The sequence below is a fragment of the Haliotis rufescens genome, unplaced genomic scaffold (assembly GCF_023055435.1).
Source record: "Haliotis rufescens isolate VD_foot unplaced genomic scaffold, xgHalRufe1.0.p SCAF_9, whole genome shotgun sequence".
In the NCBI taxonomy this organism is placed as follows: domain Eukaryota; kingdom Metazoa; phylum Mollusca; class Gastropoda; order Lepetellida; family Haliotidae; genus Haliotis; species Haliotis rufescens.
Genome location: NW_025964383.1, coordinates 18,236,643 through 18,256,795, shown reverse-complemented (window position 1 = coordinate 18,256,795; position 20,153 = coordinate 18,236,643). Strand labels below are relative to the sequence as shown.

At 40.5% G+C, this 20,153-nt stretch overlaps 1 protein-coding gene across 1 annotated transcript in view; it reads right to left on the bottom strand.

Moving 5' to 3' along the window:
* LOC124145937 overlaps window positions 1-19,863 on the bottom strand; it is a 30,606-nt gene extending 10,743 nt beyond the window's left edge. Inside the window, exons 1-14 of the mRNA XM_046515926.2 lie at window positions 19,796-19,863; window positions 17,415-17,728; window positions 13,831-13,943; window positions 13,070-13,137; window positions 11,786-12,096; window positions 10,287-10,402; window positions 9,573-9,640; window positions 8,092-8,405; window positions 5,788-5,900; window positions 5,243-5,310; window positions 4,183-4,472; window positions 2,820-2,932; window positions 1,880-1,950; window positions 323-552 (exon numbers count right to left, since the gene is read on the bottom strand). Coding sequence (XP_046371882.2) covers window positions 323-552; window positions 1,880-1,950; window positions 2,820-2,932; window positions 4,183-4,472; window positions 5,243-5,310; window positions 5,788-5,900; window positions 8,092-8,405; window positions 9,573-9,640; window positions 10,287-10,402; window positions 11,786-12,096; window positions 13,070-13,137; window positions 13,831-13,943; window positions 17,415-17,728; window positions 19,796-19,863 — 2,257 coding nt within the window. The remainder of the gene's footprint in view (window positions 1-322; window positions 553-1,879; window positions 1,951-2,819; window positions 2,933-4,182; window positions 4,473-5,242; window positions 5,311-5,787; window positions 5,901-8,091; window positions 8,406-9,572; window positions 9,641-10,286; window positions 10,403-11,785; window positions 12,097-13,069; window positions 13,138-13,830; window positions 13,944-17,414; window positions 17,729-19,795) is intronic.
* Between the last annotated feature and the right edge of the window lie 290 nt (window positions 19,864-20,153).

Genomic DNA, 20,153 nt, shown 5'->3' with positions numbered 1-20,153 from the left:
TATCTTTAGGCCAGAAATGTTTTTGGTGTACTGATTTTTTGTTGGTTGAATCAAATAATATTTCTAGTTTAAAATATTGGACCTCTTTGAAATGCTAAGTGAATAGGGGAAATAAAATGGGGACGGGAGATTTTAAGATCATCCCATGCAGGTTATATTTAAAGTAATTTATTTTACAAAAAATTACCTACACTGATAACAACATTTAACAGTTTCCGTTTTCTGGATGGCGGATCATAAAAATCTGCTGCTTTTCATTTTTTTCACGTTTCAATTTTTTGGAGGAAGTTAAAAAAACGTCTTGCTCATCAGTTATGCCTACCATAAGACACCGGCGGTGTCGTGAAGAGTGGAGGTAGCGTTGAGTAGTCGTGGATGTGAACCGTGAAGTTGTCTATGGCTATAAGCATGTTCCCAACGCGTAAGCCAATCAGATCCAAATAGTTCTCTCTCGGAGCGCCCTCTATCAGAATACCCACAACCCTCTCACTCATCTCTTCCGGTTGTTGTCCGATGAAAACGAGGCTGTAGTTTATTCTCAACGGGTCGCTCCTGTTTATTTAAAAAAAAACATCACCATAAAACGGCAATTAAAATGACAATTGAAATTGAAAGGTTGGATGTTGCTTTTCTCCGTGGTCACCAATACTCCAGCGATATCATCGAGGCTTGGAAGGCATCGAGGCGAGGCAAACCAGTAATTGATGAACAACGCCATAAGCTGCCCGGGTATGATAACACGCAATCAGCTAATTCCCAACTTGATAATCATCTGAGTAAACTCTTATGTTTGTTTGAACAAAAGAACATTCTGGGGTGTCAAATAGATGATCTAGAGACCCTTGAAGAACCGGGGTATAAAAGGTCTTCAGCAACCCATACTTGCCGTAAAAGGCGACTACGCTTGTCGTAAGAGGCGACTAACGGGATCGGGTAGTCAGGCTTGCTGACTTGGTTCATGCATGTCAACGGAACTCAACGATAATTAAATTTGATAAATCCCTGTCAGTCGCTTTATATCCGCCGTGATGTGGCTGGAATATTGCCAGCAGCGGCGATAAAAAAGGCAACAAGCAAAGGTAATCACCGATAAGGAGAGCCATTTGTGACCTATATCACAGCAATCAGTCATATTTCAAACAAACCAGTGGTCAATAACGTGAACACCGATTGACCCTCGCGGTTCGATTCTCAACATCCGTGACGTCACTCTGCATCAGACTGTAACCGCCTCATTCCCTCTACGACTGCCTCTTTAAACAAACTTAATGTTGTTGGGTGGGACCTGTTCTCCCAAAAATGAGGGGCGGTCGGGTAGCCAAGTGGTTAAAGCGTTCGCTCGTCACACGGAAAACCCGGGTTCGATTCCCGACATGGGTACATGTGTGAAGTCCATTTCTGGTGTCCCCCGCCGAGATATTGCTGGAATATTGCTAAAAGCGGCGTAAAACCATACTCACTCGCTCCCCGGAATCATCTTTGTGCCGACACTTAAATACCTATTTCCCTACGAATAACGGTTAAGTGATATTTTACGCCGCTTCTTGCAATATTTTAGCAATATCATGGCGGGGACACCAGAAATGGTTTTTGTGTGGTTGGTTTGTTGTTAAACGCCGCACTCAGCAATATTCCAGCTATATGACGGCGGTCTGTAAATAATCGAGTCTGGACCAGACAATCCAGTGATTGATATTATGAGCATCGATCCACGCAACTGATGACATGCATCAACCAAATCAGCGAGTCTCACCACCCGATCCTGTAACTCGCCTCTTACGACAAATTAGCTATAAGGCTACCCCACCGCCAAATGACTGAAGAAGAGTTATAGGAGTGATCCTATCAGTGCAAAGCTTATTGAATATTATGTACACACGTGAACTGGTCGAATCGACACGACTTGTAGTCGGGGAACTTGAACGGATGATTCAACAACAACTGCGATATCTGAAAAATATAAAACAATGGCTTAAACAAACAGGATCTTCTTTCATAAATGCTGAACAAAAAAGTTAGGAATTATGAATATTTTAGGGGATTTAGTTTGTAGGGAAGACTTATCTTCCCGAGGCAAGGGCGTCAACTGGCCTTTTAACAACATACTCTAATAGAATAGTAACTATTAAAGAATCAATAAATACAACTTTAAATACTGATACATCTCACAGTTTAAGGTTTACCTATATACAGTTGGACAATGCTTCAGATTTAAACTGTTTGATTGGCATTTATAGAAGCTGGTAAGAAACATTAAAGACAAAATATGCTGTATGTATGACAACGTTTCGGTGTACTCTTGCTTGACAACGGTATAATGATCTATGCCGAAACGTCGCATCATAATAGCATAAGAAGTTGTCATACATAAACATAACTTTAATGAGATTTAAACATGGCAATAATTCTAGACACCAGATATTTAGTCGAGTGCCACTTTAATAATGGTTGCTGCTATAAATGCAGTTTACCTTCATTTATATGAGTGAGTGAGTGAGTGAGTGAGTACGGTTTTACGCCGCTTTAGCAATATTCCAGCAATATCACGGCGGGGGACACCAGAAATGAGCTTCACACATTGTACCCATGTTGGGAATCGAACCCGGGTCTTCAGCGTGACGAGCGAACGCTTTAACCACTAGGCTACCCGACCGCCCCTCATTTATATGAAGGTGTCAATCCTAACAGCTGTTGTGTCAGAGTGATCTTGTCATGTAATATCTTAACACTATCGTTTGTTTTCTGTTGACACATATGGTAGCATTGAAAGTTAGGAGCTAAGGGAGACAACTCATCACATGCAAAGGAAGATTACTCACGTCATTACAGAATAACTGTTCCCTTAGTTTGAACTCGGCAGAGTTCACGTTGCGTAACGTTTCCGACATCGTCAGGTTCAGGACCTCAAAAGAAAGCTTCAGCTGGTAGGTAGCTGTAAGATAAAACGTTCGAAAATTTCACGATCTTGATAACGCACTGTATCGCATAGATACACTTAGCAACGGTTAGGGTCGCCCGGTTGAATTAGAGTGGCCTCCCCTGTTTTGCAGCAGACGACTCAAAATATTGTGTTGAGCAGATGTGCACAATGCGGAAGGAAATTATTGGTGTCACTTGATAATGAAGTGTGGCAAATTGCTAAAAGCGTGTTAAACCTTTGAACTTTGAATCCTGCTCTCCAAGGCCGATAATTTTGTTCGCAAGTCAACAGATTAGTTTTCAAGCTCGGCTTAATGTAATGACATGTATGTTGGTTCAATCCAATTCAGCAACATCGATTCATTCCTGCTACTAGTCTACTATTACCCTTATAATCGAGTGTGGACAATGGGCATCGACCAACGCAAATGTTAAAGTTTGAGAGTTGTGATCGCTTTGAGGAACTGCAACCAGCTACCATTATCTACCCAATAGATAATGGAGTCTGGACCAGACAATCTAGTGATTGATATCATGAGCATCGTTCCACGCAATTGGGATACGATGACTTGCATCAACCAGGTCAACGAGCCTGACCACCCGTTCCCGTTAGTTGCCTCTTACGACAAGCATGGGTTGCTGAAGACCTATTCTACCCCGGATCTTCACGGGTAGACTTGTATTTGCTCACAACAGAGCCAATACTGAGATACATGGAGAAACCATTGAATACATTGTCATAATAACTCTAAATGAAAGAAGCCATTAAAGAAATCCCTATTCTGAACCAAACAATTATTTTCACAATTTACCATACAGGCACCCCTAGTTTTCCATGTAATGGAGATATATCTCGGGTCTACTTATTCCGGGTGCAGAATCATCGAGCCCCAAAATAAACAGATTCTAGTGATATCTCCGACGGTTGATTCACAATTTCTCTATAATTTTGCTTTGTTGTTTAACGCCGCACACAACAATATTCCAGCCATATGACGGCGGTCTGTAAATAATGGAGTCTGGACAAGACAATCTAGTGATTGATATCACGAGCATCGATCCACGCAATTGGGATACGATGACATGCATCAACCAAATCAGCGAGTCTCACCACCCGATCCTGTAACTCGCCTCTTACGACAAGCAATTTTCACCTTTTACGACAAGCATGGGTTGCTGAAGACCTATTCTACCCCGGATCTTCACGGGCCAACAATGGTGTTACGTCATAAACACGGTAACAATAAACTAGTTACTACCTACCTTCAGTCGTAGTAGGCATCGTCGTTGTAGTGATTGTGGACTGTGTGGTGTACGTGGACGTCGGTGTGACGGTGTGCGCCCACTGGATGGTGCTCTTCATCCTCTTGTCCACAAGGATATAGGAGAAGTTGGCCCACATGAGGAAGAGCTCCCCGATGTCTAATACGGTGTAGCCGTACATGTTCAGCCGGGGTGCCTCCGTCTCCAGGACGTTCAAGATGTCGCCCTGGAGCCGATTAAACACCGGCGTCTCGAAAGCGATGTAGAATTTGAACGTATCCGGATCAGTGCTGGAACATTATGGAGACAGAATGTAACGTTTTAACCATTTTTTCTTTGGCTATTTATTCTTCAATCGAATCCCTCTATCATTCCTCGTTCAAGGCGCCGCGATTCGCTGTGCAGAGTTGCGTCCCTTGGGCACACCAGAAACCTATGATTGTGGGTTCGAATCCCGGTTGGACCCGATTATGTTTCTAGGTTTCTCAGCACCATACCCGCACTTTCCTCCTACATTAAACTTACATGCCGCGATATAACTGGAATACTGTCAAAAGCGGCGTTAAAAACCCAACTCACTCATTGTAAGTACACATGCATACCAAAATGTGATTTGCAGCCTTTCTATATTCCAAACACGATAAATTCCGTATTCGACGTAATAAGCGCCCCGCTCTAATAAGCGCCCAAGGCGATATTTGCTAATATATTGGCTAGTGAACAATCCCAATTAGCACGCCTTCCGATTGATTAATGTAGACAATATTTATTTATTCGTGCATAATACGCACTCGTGTTTTATATGCACCCTTAATTATGGGCAATTAAATTCTGGAAAATAATTCTGTCGAGTATGATACACACATACGTTTCTTTTGTATCATTTCAGGCTGTCAGAATAAACCACGGTTTTTTTCTCACCAAAATTATATTTAAATAAGAGCCCCCTATTACTAAATTTGAGAGCCCCCCCGAGCGCTTATTACTTCGAATACGGTAGGTCTCTTAATTACCCCCTAGAACTAATCAACAACAACATGACAAGTAGCGTGTGCCTTACCCAAACTCTGATATATGACATTCTCGGAACACCACGGACAAATACGTTCGTTGGTACAGTTTCCGGATCTGAAACGACATCAAATATGCATCACAACGAACGCGAAACCCGGTACAAATACTGAAGCGTCGGTAAAATATATGTTACTTGGCGTGGGAGTCAGAACATGATAAACCTCGTTGCTTTTTTTCCGTTTAATATTCCACAGATCAGGGATAGAAAAAAAGAAGAAAAATGTTAAAAACTTTTCAAACTAAAATGCCTTCCAGTAACGTTCAACGGAAGGAAGTAATGAATTTCTGGGGTCGCTTAAAACAGACATATACTACTCGAAACAAGTTAACGAACACCCGCAATTGGAAGACGCTACTAAATAGATCGGTTGAAAGGTCTTGGTTGATCGCACCCCGATGTCGTGGGACGAAGTTCAAAGTTTTAAATATCAATAGGTTCGATCTACGCCACAATATTACTGATTGTGGTGTTAAACAAATACACAAACAAACAAAAACGAAGAAAACAAGCCGATGGTATAAATTACTTACATCATCACAGAACTTTTTCTGAACGAGCTTGAACAGCATGGAGTCCTTGTTGGCCAGATCAGGGTGATAGGGGAAGTCTAGCAGACCAAATCGGAATATCGCCAACACGTATTCTGAAGGGAGAAACGAGCCTTGAGAAACTGGAGATGCTTACAATAATCACATGTTGCTGTAATGGTGGGTGACGCAACCTGGAGATGAACTCCTGAGTTGGACTCCTGAGTTGGACTCCTGAGTTGGACTCCAGGGTTGGACTCCAGAGTTGGGCTCCTGAGTTGGGCTCCTGAGATGAGCTCCTCAGTTGGACTCCTGAGTTGGACTCCAGAGTTGGGCTCCTGAGTTGGACTCCAGAGTTGGACTCCAGAGTTGGGCTCCTGAGTTGGACTCAAGAGTTGGACTCCTGAGTTGGACTCAAGAGTTGGACTCCTGAGTTGGACTCCTGAGTTGGACTCCTGAGTTAAACTCCTGAGTTGGACTCTTGAGTTGGGCTCCAGAGTTGGACTCCTGAGTTGGACTTCAGAGTTGGACTCCTGAGTTGGACTCCTGAACAGGGTCGATTTGTGTTCTGTTGTAGCCACAAGACTGGAAGGAGCGATATTATGTCTTCCCTAAACAGCTGAGCGGTGCAGTAATGCAATTTAAACCTTCCTCTAAGGTCTGATCCTTTTGGGGATCATTTCAAAAGGAATGTGCAAGATAAGTGAACTAAAAACATTATGTTTCACGAGTTAATTTGTTGCAATTTCATATTCTACAGTTACGATCATGAATGACCTCTGAAGCCCCACAGGAAAGTGTTTTCTGGTAATATTGCCTCAGGGATTCCACACATTCCAGGGTCGACCTATCCAGAGCGTTAGAATCTATCAGTGCTACCAGCTGTGACCATATTCGACGTAATAAGGGCCTCGTTCCAATAAGCGACCACGGCGATATTTGCTAATATATTGGCTAGTGAACGATCCCAATTAGCACCCTTCCGATTGATTAATGTAGACGAACTAATTTATTCGTGTATAATACGCACTCGTGCATTATATGCACCCTTATTTATGGGCAATTAAATTCTGGAAAAATATATCTGTCGTGTATAATACGCACATATTTTTCTTTTGTAACATTTCGGGCTGTCAGCATAAACCACGAATTTTACGATCTTTCAACTCTTTCACCAAAATTATATTCAAATAATAGCCCCCTATGGAGTCGTTGGGAAACGTATGTATACGAAACAGTTACAAAGCAGAACACTGTGTCATAGCTGTGAAAGTGACGGCCTGTTCACGAAGGTATAATAACATTAAGACGCATATGGACACAGACTAGGAGCGTTCTTTGAGCATACGACGTCTACCATCGAGTAGCAAACGATTCGTCGGTATATACTAGTATATTGATGCACAATGAAAACGCACATCAGAAAAGATGTTTTTGTGTTCAAATCCATCTCCAAACTCATCGATTTAGATTTGAACCCGTACGATGACATTGTTGTGTTTGAGTAAACTATCCAATACCTAAATACCAATAACAAATAATCATTACACTTTTTTTTATGAATATCAACTTTTATTCTTTGTCACGACGTTTCAGAGCTACTTCTTGCTCCTTCATCTGGCGAAAAAGCAAGAAGTAGCTCTGAAACATCTTGACAAAGAATACAAGAAGTTGCTGTCCATGAAAAAGTGTCATGTATTCATGTTCTCCCAACTTCTAAATGCATATCAAAGACTTTACCGAGAGCAACTAAAGTTAAACTGGCCATTATACCAAATATTACAACAAATCGAATATACGTTTTCGAAGTGTTTAGTTTATCTGTCCACTGCATCCTGTCCTTTACAACCGCCTCCGTGGTGTAGTGGTAGAGCGTCCGCCCGGAGAGCGGAAGGTCCGGGGTTCGATCCCCGGCCACGTCATACCAAAAGACGTTTAAAGATAGTACTTGTTGTTACCCTTTCTAGCGCTCGGCATTGAGGGGTTAAAGCAAGGACTGGTCGGCTCGGAGTCAGTATATTGTGTCTGAGTGGGGTATTCATGTTAAACTGCGGCATGGTATCTCAGTGGGCTAGCACTATAGTAGTCCGGTCTAGTACAAGCAGCCACACACACAAACACACGCGCATGCACGTCGCTATATAAGTGCAATAATCTTTAAACCCAATTTCACCTCACCTCACATGTCGTTTACAGATAGGTTTGAGACAGCTTCAAGAATAGCTGTCGCGACCGTCGTATATTCTGTCGTAAGTTGCTAAGATTGGTCGTAGTTAAGACATTAAACAGCTTCGTGAATACGCTCACCTGGGGGCTCTGGCGTTGTATATATGGATGACGTCATTTCCACTGAGGAAAAGCTGGACTCAATGGTAGTCGTGGTAACGGGAGGTGTGGAGCTCGGTGGGGTCCAGAAGAGGGTGGTGCTGTATGGCTGAGGGGGGACAATCTGGAGGGTGTAGTTGCTCCACACCAGCAGGAGGCCCCCGACATCCAGCACCTCGTGCTGGCGGATGTCCATCTTGGGAGCGCCCTTGTACAGCGTGGCGATGATATCCGACATCAGGTTGGGAAACACTGGCGTCTCCAGGGCAAGGTGGTACTGGATACGGCCGTCAGGGCTAGGTCACAGGTGAAAGGTCAAGGTGAAAGTGTATGAGAGTGAAGATGACATTGGGCGCTATATTAAGTTTCAAGGTGACAACTGGTACTATGTGGTAGGTCAACATGTCCCGCTAAGTGAAAGGTGAACTGCAAAGGTATATGGGGGTTCTATGAGAACTTTCAAGGTGGCGTGTCGTACTATGTGAAAAGGTGAAGGTCAAAATATACGGTGACAGGTCAAGGTGAATGCCGATGCTATGTTATAGGTGAAAGTACAGAAACTTGAAATCAAGTGTGATATGTCAATATGAGTAAGACAATTTTTCGTTTACTGCTTCAGGACAAACGGTATTTTCTGAATAAAACCTGAGAAAAAAGTTTTTTCGATAATAATATAATCTTCAATTTACAATCCCAGGCATAACTCTAGAATATAAAAAGTGCGGTCGTCAACTAAAATTAAATTGTAACTTTAAAGATATTAAATTTATAAATAGATTTAAATATTGGTATTTTTTTATAACGCGGAATAACAAGTAGCAGTTTATCAAAATAGGTCGAATCCTTGAATTGTACGGTACTAGTGCTCTTAATCCTGGCTTACGCCCCTATATTTCATAACGTGGAATGTGGAAAAATTACAAATTATGAGGACAGACATTTATTCAATTTTTCTGTCAATTTAATATGCTAAAACAATTATTAGTGCCGCGTCCATCTTCGAGGCTCGTAAATGTTATTAAAGAGAGTATGTGTTTCATACGTGTTGCCCTTGCTAACTGGTTTTAGCACAACATACCCCAAGTTTGAATTTCTGCAGAATATCCCGAGAGATTGGAAACTTAGATTTGACCATTTGAAGTGTTTGCTTAAAAATTCTTTAATATATTACGAATCCCATCTACCCAGATAAGACTACAAATCCTATCAAGGTGAGTTATGTAGATCTTAAAATCCCAGTTTGATAAATATTCACATCAGCACAGTTTCGTTGCTCGTGCATCGGAAAAAAACACTTGGTGCATTTGTACCTACAACGTTAACGGACACGTTACAGAGGCGAACATTATCTCGCGTTGTTTCGTAGAACTACTATATTACCTGAAGTGATTCCGAACTTAAATAGAATCAATATTTATTTTTCTCAGTTTACTAAACCAAAGAGTGTTCAGGTTTCAACTCACTGGAACTCCCGTATCTTGCATCCCCGGTACACCATGGACAGGTAACTCTGGTCGTAGAACCGCCGCATCTTCAGGGGCGCACGAATGATGGAATAATTAATTATAAGGTTTGGTCTGTTTTGTTAGTTGTTTAACGCCGCACTCAGCAATATTCCAGCTATATGACGGCGGTCTGTAAATAATCGAGTCTGGACCAGACAATCCAGTGATTAATATCATGAGCATCGATCCACGCAATTGGGATCGAAGACATGCTTCAACCAAGTCAGCGAGCCTGACCACCCGATCCCGTTAGTCGCCTTTTGCGACAAGCATAGTCGCCTTTAACGGCAAGCTTGGGTTGCTGAAGACCTATTCTACCCCGGATCTTCACGGGTCTAATTATAAGGCGAGGTGAGGTGAAGTGAGGTGGGGTTTAACATCGCGTTCAAGATTTGTCTGTCTGTAAATAATCGAGTCTGGACAGACAATCCAGTGATTCATATCATGGTCATCTTAAAAGTCCACAGAATGGACGATCACCAATTGCGATTTCGTGCCAAGCCAACTGATAATGTTCCCCGCCGCAATCATACTAGGATATTACACCTTAGCTGGAAAGGTCAAACGGCGGTACAGAAAATCAATTCCGTTTAGCTGCAACGTAAAAAAAACCTCAATTATAACTGATCACAGCTGAAGCGTGGAATGTCTCCAGCCATTCTCTCCACTTACGTCATCACAGAACTTGCGCTCGTATATCTGGTAGAGTTGGGAGTTGGGGTCAGCGAGGTCAGGGAGATAGCTGAAGTCCAACAACCGGAAGTCAAATTTGGCGTGGAGCCAGTTCACTGAAAGGGATAGACGTGGATTTAATGCCGTTGTCTAAGGCAGTCAATGAGCTCCGGATCACACAACTGGAATGTCAAGCGTACAAAGCGCTTTTGGCGAATGCAGGACGCATAGAGACGTATTGAACGAGTCAGGGTTAACAGGAGTAGAAATGGTCGAAGTGGAAGTAAGTCGCCATTACATGTATACGAGCAGAGAGCCATGGCCAGTCGCCTGTGGCCTACCGCAACCAAGTGGCCCGGAGACGCGAATAATAATAAACAACTAAAGTTTCAGATTATTATATATTATATAACAAAAGAAATTTTAAGCAATAAAAGTAAGGTAGGTTGAATGCCTCAATTGGTGATGATGATGATGATAATAATAATAAAAAAAATAAATAAAAATAAATAAATAAAAAATAAATAAATAAATAAATAATAATAATAATAATAATAATAATAATAATAAAAATAAAAATAATAAATAAAAATAATAATAATACAGACATGAATGGTAACTGTTAAATATAATTAAAAATAAAAACGTCAACGCCAGAGAAAAATCAGTCGCGATTATCTGCCGAGACAGATTCCACTGAGCGTAAAATGCCATGCAAATTATAGCAATTATAGGCAAATATCAAATAAAAATTAACGAATTCAAATAAAATCTATTGAAGTAATTTGCTCGGTTTCTTGTGTAACGTGGCACTCAGCAATATTCACGCTATATGACGGCGGTCTGTAAAAAATGGAGTCTGGACCAGTCAAACTGGTGATTGACATCATGAGCATCGATCTACACAATTGGGATACGATGACATGCATCAACCAAATCAGCGAGCCTGACCACCCGATCCCGTTAGTCGCCTATTCCGACAAGCATGGGTTTCTGAAGACCTATTCTCACCCGGAATCTTCACGGGAGAAAATCATATGCAACTGCGGACCTATATTCTTACCCGGAATTCCCACAGCTCTGCAATAATAATAATAATACATGACAAGAGGTTGTAATCTCGTCCTTTAAGTAAACTTATTACCGTATTCGACGTAATGAGCGCCCACGGCGGTATTTGCTAATATATTGGCTAGTGAACAATCCCAATTAGCACCCCTTCCAATTGATCAATGTACACAAGTCTTATTTATTCGTGTATAATAAGCACTCGTGTGTTATATGCAACCTTAATTATAGGCAATTGAAATCTGGAAAAATATATCTGTCGTACTTGAACATTTCAGGCTGTCAGCATAAACCATGAAATTTATCTTTCAACTCTGTTTTTTTCAAAATATTATTCTAATAAGAGCCCCTTATGTCTAATTTTGAGAGCGCCCTGGGCGCTTATAAGGTCGAATACGGTACCTCTAATTACTAAACAAATTACTCCTTACGTGACGGGTCCTCTGTTGTAGTGGTTGGCGTGGTCGGGGTGATTGACGGCGTAGTCACCTGCGTTGTACTCGTGGGTGTTATTGATGAAGATGGCGTCCACATGATGGTGGTGATGATCGGCTCCGGGGTGATGATGGCGTACGAGAAGTTTTTCCAGATGAGGTAGATGTCGCCTACGTCCATGACGGTGTAGGTGGAGATGTTAAACCTCGGGGCGGCGTCTTCCAGGAAGTACAAGATGTCTCCTTGCAGACTGGGGAACACTGGAGTGTCAAAAGACACACGGAACTCGATCGTTTCAGAGTCCTTTCTGTTGGAGTAAGAACATATTAGCAAGACTACTAAATTTAATCCCAGACAAAAGCTACGATAAAATGATCAAAATGCTGCGGTAAAATTATCAAAGTTCTGCGGTAAAATGATCAAAATTCTGTAGTAAACTGATCAAAATGCTGCGGTAAAATGATCAAAATTCTACGGTAAAATGATCAAAATGCTACGGTAATATGATAACAATTCTGATGTAAAATGATCAAAACGCTGCGGTAAAATGATCAAAATTCTGCGGTAAAATGATCAAAATTCTGCGGTAAAATGATCAAAATGCTGCGGTAATATGATAAAGATTCTGATGTAATATGATCAAAATGCTGCGGTAAAATGATCAAAATTCTGCGGTAACAAACATAACCGTTTCCCCCTCCAAAATATTACAAACTCATTTCTTTCTTTATATATATATTACTATTCCAATTCCGAAACGAAATAAATCCCCAAACAGTCATTGTAGACAGTTCTCATTGGATAAGTCATACACTTATGCCAATGGATATTTTAGTCATTATACCACAAGAACATTTAAAAGTGAGATATATTTTTTTCGTTTTATTGTCAGATTCATATGTCTATGTTTGAATCGTATGTTAAAATTTAGGCATCATTCAAATGTTGACGGAGAAGGGGTCATGACCCGGGTGCAGTTTCACAAAGCGATCGTAGCTCGACGTACGACTGTCGTCAGTCTATGTTAAAGTATGAGAGTTACGATCGTCTTAGGGCCATGGTCGCTTTGTGAAACTGCGACCAGCAACCATGAGCAACGATCTACACAACTGTGATACGATGACATGCATCCACCAAGTCAGTGAGCCTGGCCACCCGATCCTGTTAATCGCCACATACGATAAGCATGGGTTGCTGAAGACCAGTTCTAACCCGGATTCTTCAAGGATGTGATCACGAGAAACACACTAAATATCATGGACGACCTAAAAGGAACGTACCCGAATGACGTGATCTCACAGTCCCTGAAGGCTCTGTTGAGATAGGTGGGGCGGTAGAATCTCTCTATCTGGATGAGGAAAAGAGGTATAAAATATCTGTGTCAGCTTAATGCAGGGAACAACGCAACGACGGTATTGTGCTTATAGGACCTAAATCATAATTGGGGATTACCTGTCAGTATTCATGTACATTACGTCATAAACAATGCGCCCGCCTCCGTGGTCTCGTGGTAGAGCGTCCGCCCGGGGTTCGATCCCCGTTATACCAAAAGACGTTAAAAGACAGTACTTGTGGTTAACCTGTCTGGCGCTCGGCATTCAGAGACTAAAACAAGGACTGGTCGGCTCGGAGTCAGTATACTGTTTCTGAGTGGGGTATTCATGTTAAACTGGGGCATGGTATCTCAGTGAGCTAGCACTATAAATCGGCATCAGTCCGGACTAGTACAAGCAGCCACACACACACACGAACACACGTACATGCACGTCGCTATATAAGTGCAATAATCTTGGACGCGACGTTAAACTCAATTTCACCTCTCCCATAAACAAAGCATACAATACGTTAGAATCACTTCCACACATATATATGTGTTAACACGTCACATATTCCCAGTCAGTGAGTAACAAGAATACTTTCAAGATGAATTTGGATGGAATTCCTGACAATTGCATCAGTTGGCTATATGAACCAGAAGTGTGACACACAGCCTAGAAACCCATGGGCATTGACCCTGACTCCAGGAAGAGGAAGAACGTACATCATTACAGAACTTGTTCTCGTACAGTTTGTACAACATCGAGGTCCGGTCAGCGAGTTCCGGCATCCACGTGAAGTCGAACATAGAGTAGTTGAACATGGCCACCACCCAGTCTGTAACAGAAGGCGTGAGTATAGTTTTACGCCGCTTTTAGCAATATGCCAACATTATCACGGCGGGGGACACCAGAAATGAGCTTCACACATTGTACCAGATGGAAGGACTATAAATATAGTCTATAGTCTATAAAAAGTGTTAATTCATCATAAGTTTCATAATACGCTACTTTTCTCTGGCTGTAAAAAGTGTTAATTCATCATAAGTTTCATAATACGCTACTTCTCTCTGGCTGTAAATAGTGTTAATTCATCCCAAGTTTCATAATACGCTACTTCTCTCTGGCTGTAAATAGTGTTAATTCATCCTAAGTGTCATAATACCCGACTTCTCTCTGGCTGTAAATAGTGTAAATTCATCCTAAGTTTCATAATACGCTACTTCTCTCTGGCTGTAAATAGTGTGTTAATTCATCCCAAGTTTCATAATACGCTACTTCTCTCTGGCTGTAAATAGTGTTAATTCATCCTAAGTGTCATAATACCCGACTTCTCTCTGGCTGTAAATAGTGTTAATTCATCCTAAGTGTCATAATACCCGACTTCTCTCTGGCTGTAAATAGTGTTAATTCATCCTAAGTGTCATAATACCCGACTTCTCTCTGGCTGTAAATAGTGTAAATTCATCCTAAGTTTCATAATACGCTACTTCTCTCTGGCTGTAAATAGTGTAAATTCATCCTAAGTTTCATAATACGCTACTTCTCTCTGGCTGTAAATAGTGTTAATTCATCCCAAGTTTCATAATACCCGACTTCTCTCTGGCTGTAAATAGTGTTAATTCATCCCAAGTTTCATAATACGCTACTTCTCTCTAGCTGTAAATAGTGTTAATTCATCCCAAGTTTCATAATACGCTACTTCTCTCTGGCTGTAAATAGTGTTAATTCATCATAAGTTTCATAATACGCTACTTCTCTCTGGCTGTAAATAGTGTGTTAATTCATCCCAAGTTTCATAATACGCTACTTCTCTCTGGCTGTAAATAGTGTGTTAATTCATCCCAAGTTTCATAATACGCTACTTCTCTCTGGCTGTAAATAGTGTTAATTCATCCCAAGTTTCATAATACGCTACTTCTCTCTGGCTGTAAATAGTGTGTTAATTCATCCCAAGTTTCATAATACGCTACTTCTCTCTGGCTGTAAAAAGTGTTAATTCATCCTAAGTTTCATAATACGCTACTTCTCTCTGGCTGTAAACAGTGTTTATTCATCCCAAGTTTCATAATACGCTACTTCTCTCTGGCTGTAAATAGTGTGTTAATTCATCCCAAGTTTCATAATACGCTACTTCTCTCTGGCTGTAAACAGTGTTTATTCATCCCATGTTTCATAATACGCTACTTCTCTCTGGCTGTAAAAAGTGTTAATTCATCCCATGTTTCATAATACGCTACTTCTCTCTGGCTGTAAAAAGTGTTAATTCATCCCATGTTTCATAATACGCTACTTCTCTCTGGCTGTAAAAAGTGTTAATTCATCCCATGTTTCATAATACGCTACTTCTCTCTGGCTGTAAATAGTGTTAATTCATCCTAAGTTTCATAATACGCTACTTCTCTCTGGCTGTAAAAAGTGTTAATTCATCCCATGTTTCATAATACGCTACTTCTCTCTGGCTGTAAAAAGTGTTAATTCATCCCATGTTTCATAATACGCTACTTCTCTCTGGCTGTAAAAAGTGTTAATTCATCCCATGTTTCATAATACGCTACTTCTCTCTGGCTGTAAAAAGTGTTAATTCATCATAAGTTTCATAATACGCTACTTCTCTCTGGCTGTAAAAAGTGTTAATTCATCATAAGTTTCATAATACGCTACTTCTCTCTGGCTGTAAACAGTGTTAATTCATCATAAGTTTCATAATACGCTACTTCTCTCTGGCTGTGAATAGTGTTAATTCATCATAAGTTTCATAATACGCTACTTCTCTCTGGCTGTAAATAGTGTAAATTCATCCTAAGTTTCATAATACGCTACTTCTCTCTGGCTGTAAATAGTGTAAATTCATCCTAAGTTTCATAATACGCTACTTCTCTCTGGCTGTAAATAGTGTTAATTCATCCCAAGTTTCATAATACCCGACTTCTCTCTGGCTGTAAATAGTGTTAATTCATCCCAAGTTTCATAATACGCTACTTCTCTCTGGCTGTAAATAGTGTTAATTCATCCCAAGTTTCATAATACGCTACTTCTCTCTGGCTGTAAATAGTGTTAATTCATCATAAGTTTCATAATACGCTACTTCTCTCTGGCTGTAAATAGTGTGTTAATTCATCCCAAGTTTCATAATACGCTACTTCTCTCTGGCTGTAAATAGTGTGTTAATTCATCCCAAGTTTCATAATACGCTACTTCTCTCTGGCTGTAAATAGTGTTAATTCATCCCAAGTTTCATAATACGCTACTTCTCTCTGGCTGTAAATAGTGTGTTAATTCATCCCAAGTTTCATAATACGCTACTTCTCTCTGGCTGTAAAAAGTGTTAATTCATCCTAAGTTTCATAATACGCTACTTCTCTCTGGCTGTAAACAGTGTTTATTCATCCCAAGTTTCATAATACGCTACTTCTCTCTGGCTGTAAATAGTGTGTTAATTCATCCCAAGTTTCATAATACGCTACTTCTCTCTGGCTGTAAACAGTGTTTATTCATCCCATGTTTCATAATACGCTACTTCTCTCTGGCTGTAAAAAGTGTTAATTCATCCCATGTTTCATAATACGCTACTTCTCTCTGGCTGTAAAAAGTGTTAATTCATCCCATGTTTCATAATACGCTACTTCTCTCTGGCTGTAAAAAGTGTTAATTCATCCCATGTTTCATAATACGCTACTTCTCTCTGGCTGTAAATAGTGTTAATTCATCCTAAGTTTCATAATACGCTACTTCTCTCTGGCTGTAAAAAGTGTTAATTCATCCTAAGTTTCATAATACGCTACTTCTCTCTGGCTGTAAAAAGTGTTAATTCATCCCATGTTTCATAATACGCTACTTCTCTCTGGCTGTAAAAAGTGTTAATTCATCCCATGTTTCATAATACGCTACTTCTCTCTGGCTGTAAAAAGTGTTAATTCATCATAAGTTTCATAATACGCTACTTCTCTCTGGCTGTAAAAAGTGTTAATTCATCATAAGTTTCATAATACGCTACTTCTCTCTGGCTGTAAACAGTGTTAATTCATCATAAGTTTCATAATACGCTACTTCTCTCTGGCTGTGAATAGTGTTAATTCATCATAAGTTTCATAATACGCTACTTCTCTCTGGCTGTAAAAAGTGTTAATTCATCATAAGTTTCATAATACGCTACTTCTCTCTGGCTGTAGATAGTGTTAATTCATCATGGCTCATAACCTATTTCACTGCAAATAAAGTATTGCATTATTCTGCAAAACGAATACGGCAGAATTTCTGCAATTTGTTTACAACAAGAAAAGGGGCAGCGTCATAGGCGTTGTCATACCACGTGGTGCGGGCGTTGTTGGAACGACAGATGACGTCATCACAATGGTTGACGTCGGCTCGGGCTGTATAGTCGACGTCGGAACGAAGGAAGATGGCGGCACCCAGGTGATTGTGCTGATTTCCGGGTCAGGGGTTACGATGACGTAGGAGTAGTTGCCCCATATAAGGTACAGATCCCCTACATCCAGCACGTTGTGACCAGACATGTTGAGACGTGGCGCCTGGGACTCGAACACGGACAGAATGTAGCTCTGTAGGTTTGGAAACACGGGCGTCTCGAACTGAATGTCGAACTCGATCTTAGAGTCAGGGCTGTAGAGAGAAAGATCATGCCGATTAATCGTGTTTGAATGTTTGTACGTCTACCGTAGCCATTACTCCCTTTGCTTGTGTGTTTGTTTGTTGTTAAACGCTGCACTCAGCAATATTCCAGCCATATGACGGCGAGTCTGGACCAGACGATCCAGTGACGGACATCAAGAGCATCGATCCACCCAGTTGGGACACGATGACATGCATCAAACCAAGTCAGCGAGCCTGACCACCCGATCCCGTTAGTCGCCTTTTACGACAAGCATAGTCGCCTTTTACAGCAAGCATTGGTTGCTGAAGACCTATTCTATCCCGGTGTACTTACTTAAGCTATTAGTCATTGCAGGTATTAATTACTGTAGCTATTAATAACTCGAAGTATTAGTCACTGTAGCTATTGATTACTCTTAGTATTAATCACTGTAACTATTATTTACTCTTAGCAATACTCACTGTAGATTTTAAATACCGCATATATTAGTTACCTAAGTTATTCATTACTGTAGATATTAGTCACTGTAGGTATTAATTACTGTAGCTATTAATTACTCGAAGTATTAGTCACTGTAGGTATTGATTACTCGAAGTATTAGTCACTGTAACTATTAATTACTTTTAGTAATAGTCACTGTAGATTTTAAATACTGCATATATTAGTTACCTAAGCTATTCATTACTGCAGTCACTGCAGGTATTAATTACTAGCAGTATTAATTACTCCCCCCCCCCCCCTCCTCTTCATCTAGTGGGTAATACATAACAGCATCTTACAGCTTTATTTACGTGTACACGTTGGCAAGTAAGTTAAGCAGACTTGCGACACATCAACACACCCGATAATGAATTAAACATATTTTTATTCAATGAATGAATCTGGATTGGTAAACAAGTCATCTGACTTCTGTTAATACCGCTTCAGTACGAAGTAATAGAAGCACAATTATATGTATAAATATCAAGTAATATTGATACATGTTGGTTATATATATTATCAAAACCGAACAAACACGAGTGGTCAACAGTTTGGTGCAGTTGATGGAAAGGTGTTCAGTTATTAAGAAAAACATGTCATTAACTATCTAATACTTAGTACTTATATTAAAATATGAATTAAGTCTTCAGTTCTTACATCAGTGCAAATCTCCCAGAACGCAGGATGTACATATGGACCGAATTAAAAGTATTAAATTGACTGATTTTGTTTCATTTCCATTCCCATAAAGTACCGAAATAAATTTGTAACCTTTCAAAATTAAAAAAACCCGAATCGTTTCTTAAAATATTATAGTTAGTGCATGTGAAACAATAATGCAGTATATCTTCACAGAGATAGCCACACGAGCATGATGCATTGTCTGAGATATGTCTTTCAAGGCGATGGAAATTTAAATCGCTACAACCGAGTCTGAGTCGAGATTGGATTATCTGACAGACTCTGGTACCATGGTTTAGTGAGTGAGTGAGTTGGGTTTAACGCCGCTTTTAACAGTATTCCAGTTATATCACGGCGTGTCAGCTTAATGTGGGAGGAAAGCCCGAAGTGATGCAGGTCTCGAGACGTTTACCACTTCGATGAAACCCACGAGCACGGGTATGGTGCTGACAAACCTAGAAACATAATCGGGGCGAACCGGGATTCGAACCCACAATCATAGGTTTCTGGCGTGCCTAAGGGACGCAACTCTGCAAAGCGAATTGCGGCGCCTTAGACGACTGGGCCACCCGCGCCCCCAGTACCATGGTTTAAGTCAAAATGTATATTAGTAGCATTGTCCATGCTAAATAATCCTTTGAGTTTTCCCATCGTTTCTACTTAAGTAGGTAACGTATTCCAATGATTAATGGTATCCGATAGGAATGACTTGGCATAGCATCATGTTCTTCATCTTATAGCCAGTATATTAGATTGATTTCTTAATAGGTAATAATAAAACTGATACTGTCTCCTGCCTAAGAACAACGAGGCAGTAATAATCAATATTTTTTCATCTTAAGTAGTATATCACTGTACTGAATGACACTGTTTGTATGGCCTAACCATCATGTGACTAGTATTATCACGTTTACCTGAAGCTCCGTATCACGCAGTCCCGGAACGCTGCCGCCAGATAGCTCGTGCGGTAGAAGGACTCCATCTGGAAGAATGGGACGTGAGGATGAGTGATGTGGGATTTACGCCACTTTTAACAGTGTTTCAGTTATCATGGCCTGTTTAATGTGGGAGGAAAGACCGAAGTAATGCACATTGTAAGCTAGCACTATGGTGGAATCAAGAATACCGGTGCCGACAAACCAATAATAATAATAATAATAATAAAGCAAAAGTCGCATACTCACTCAATTCTATATTGGAAAAATACTGTTCAAAGCAGCTTTAAACGCAGCTCAACCACTCTATACAACGTACATACAGTTTTAAGCTGAT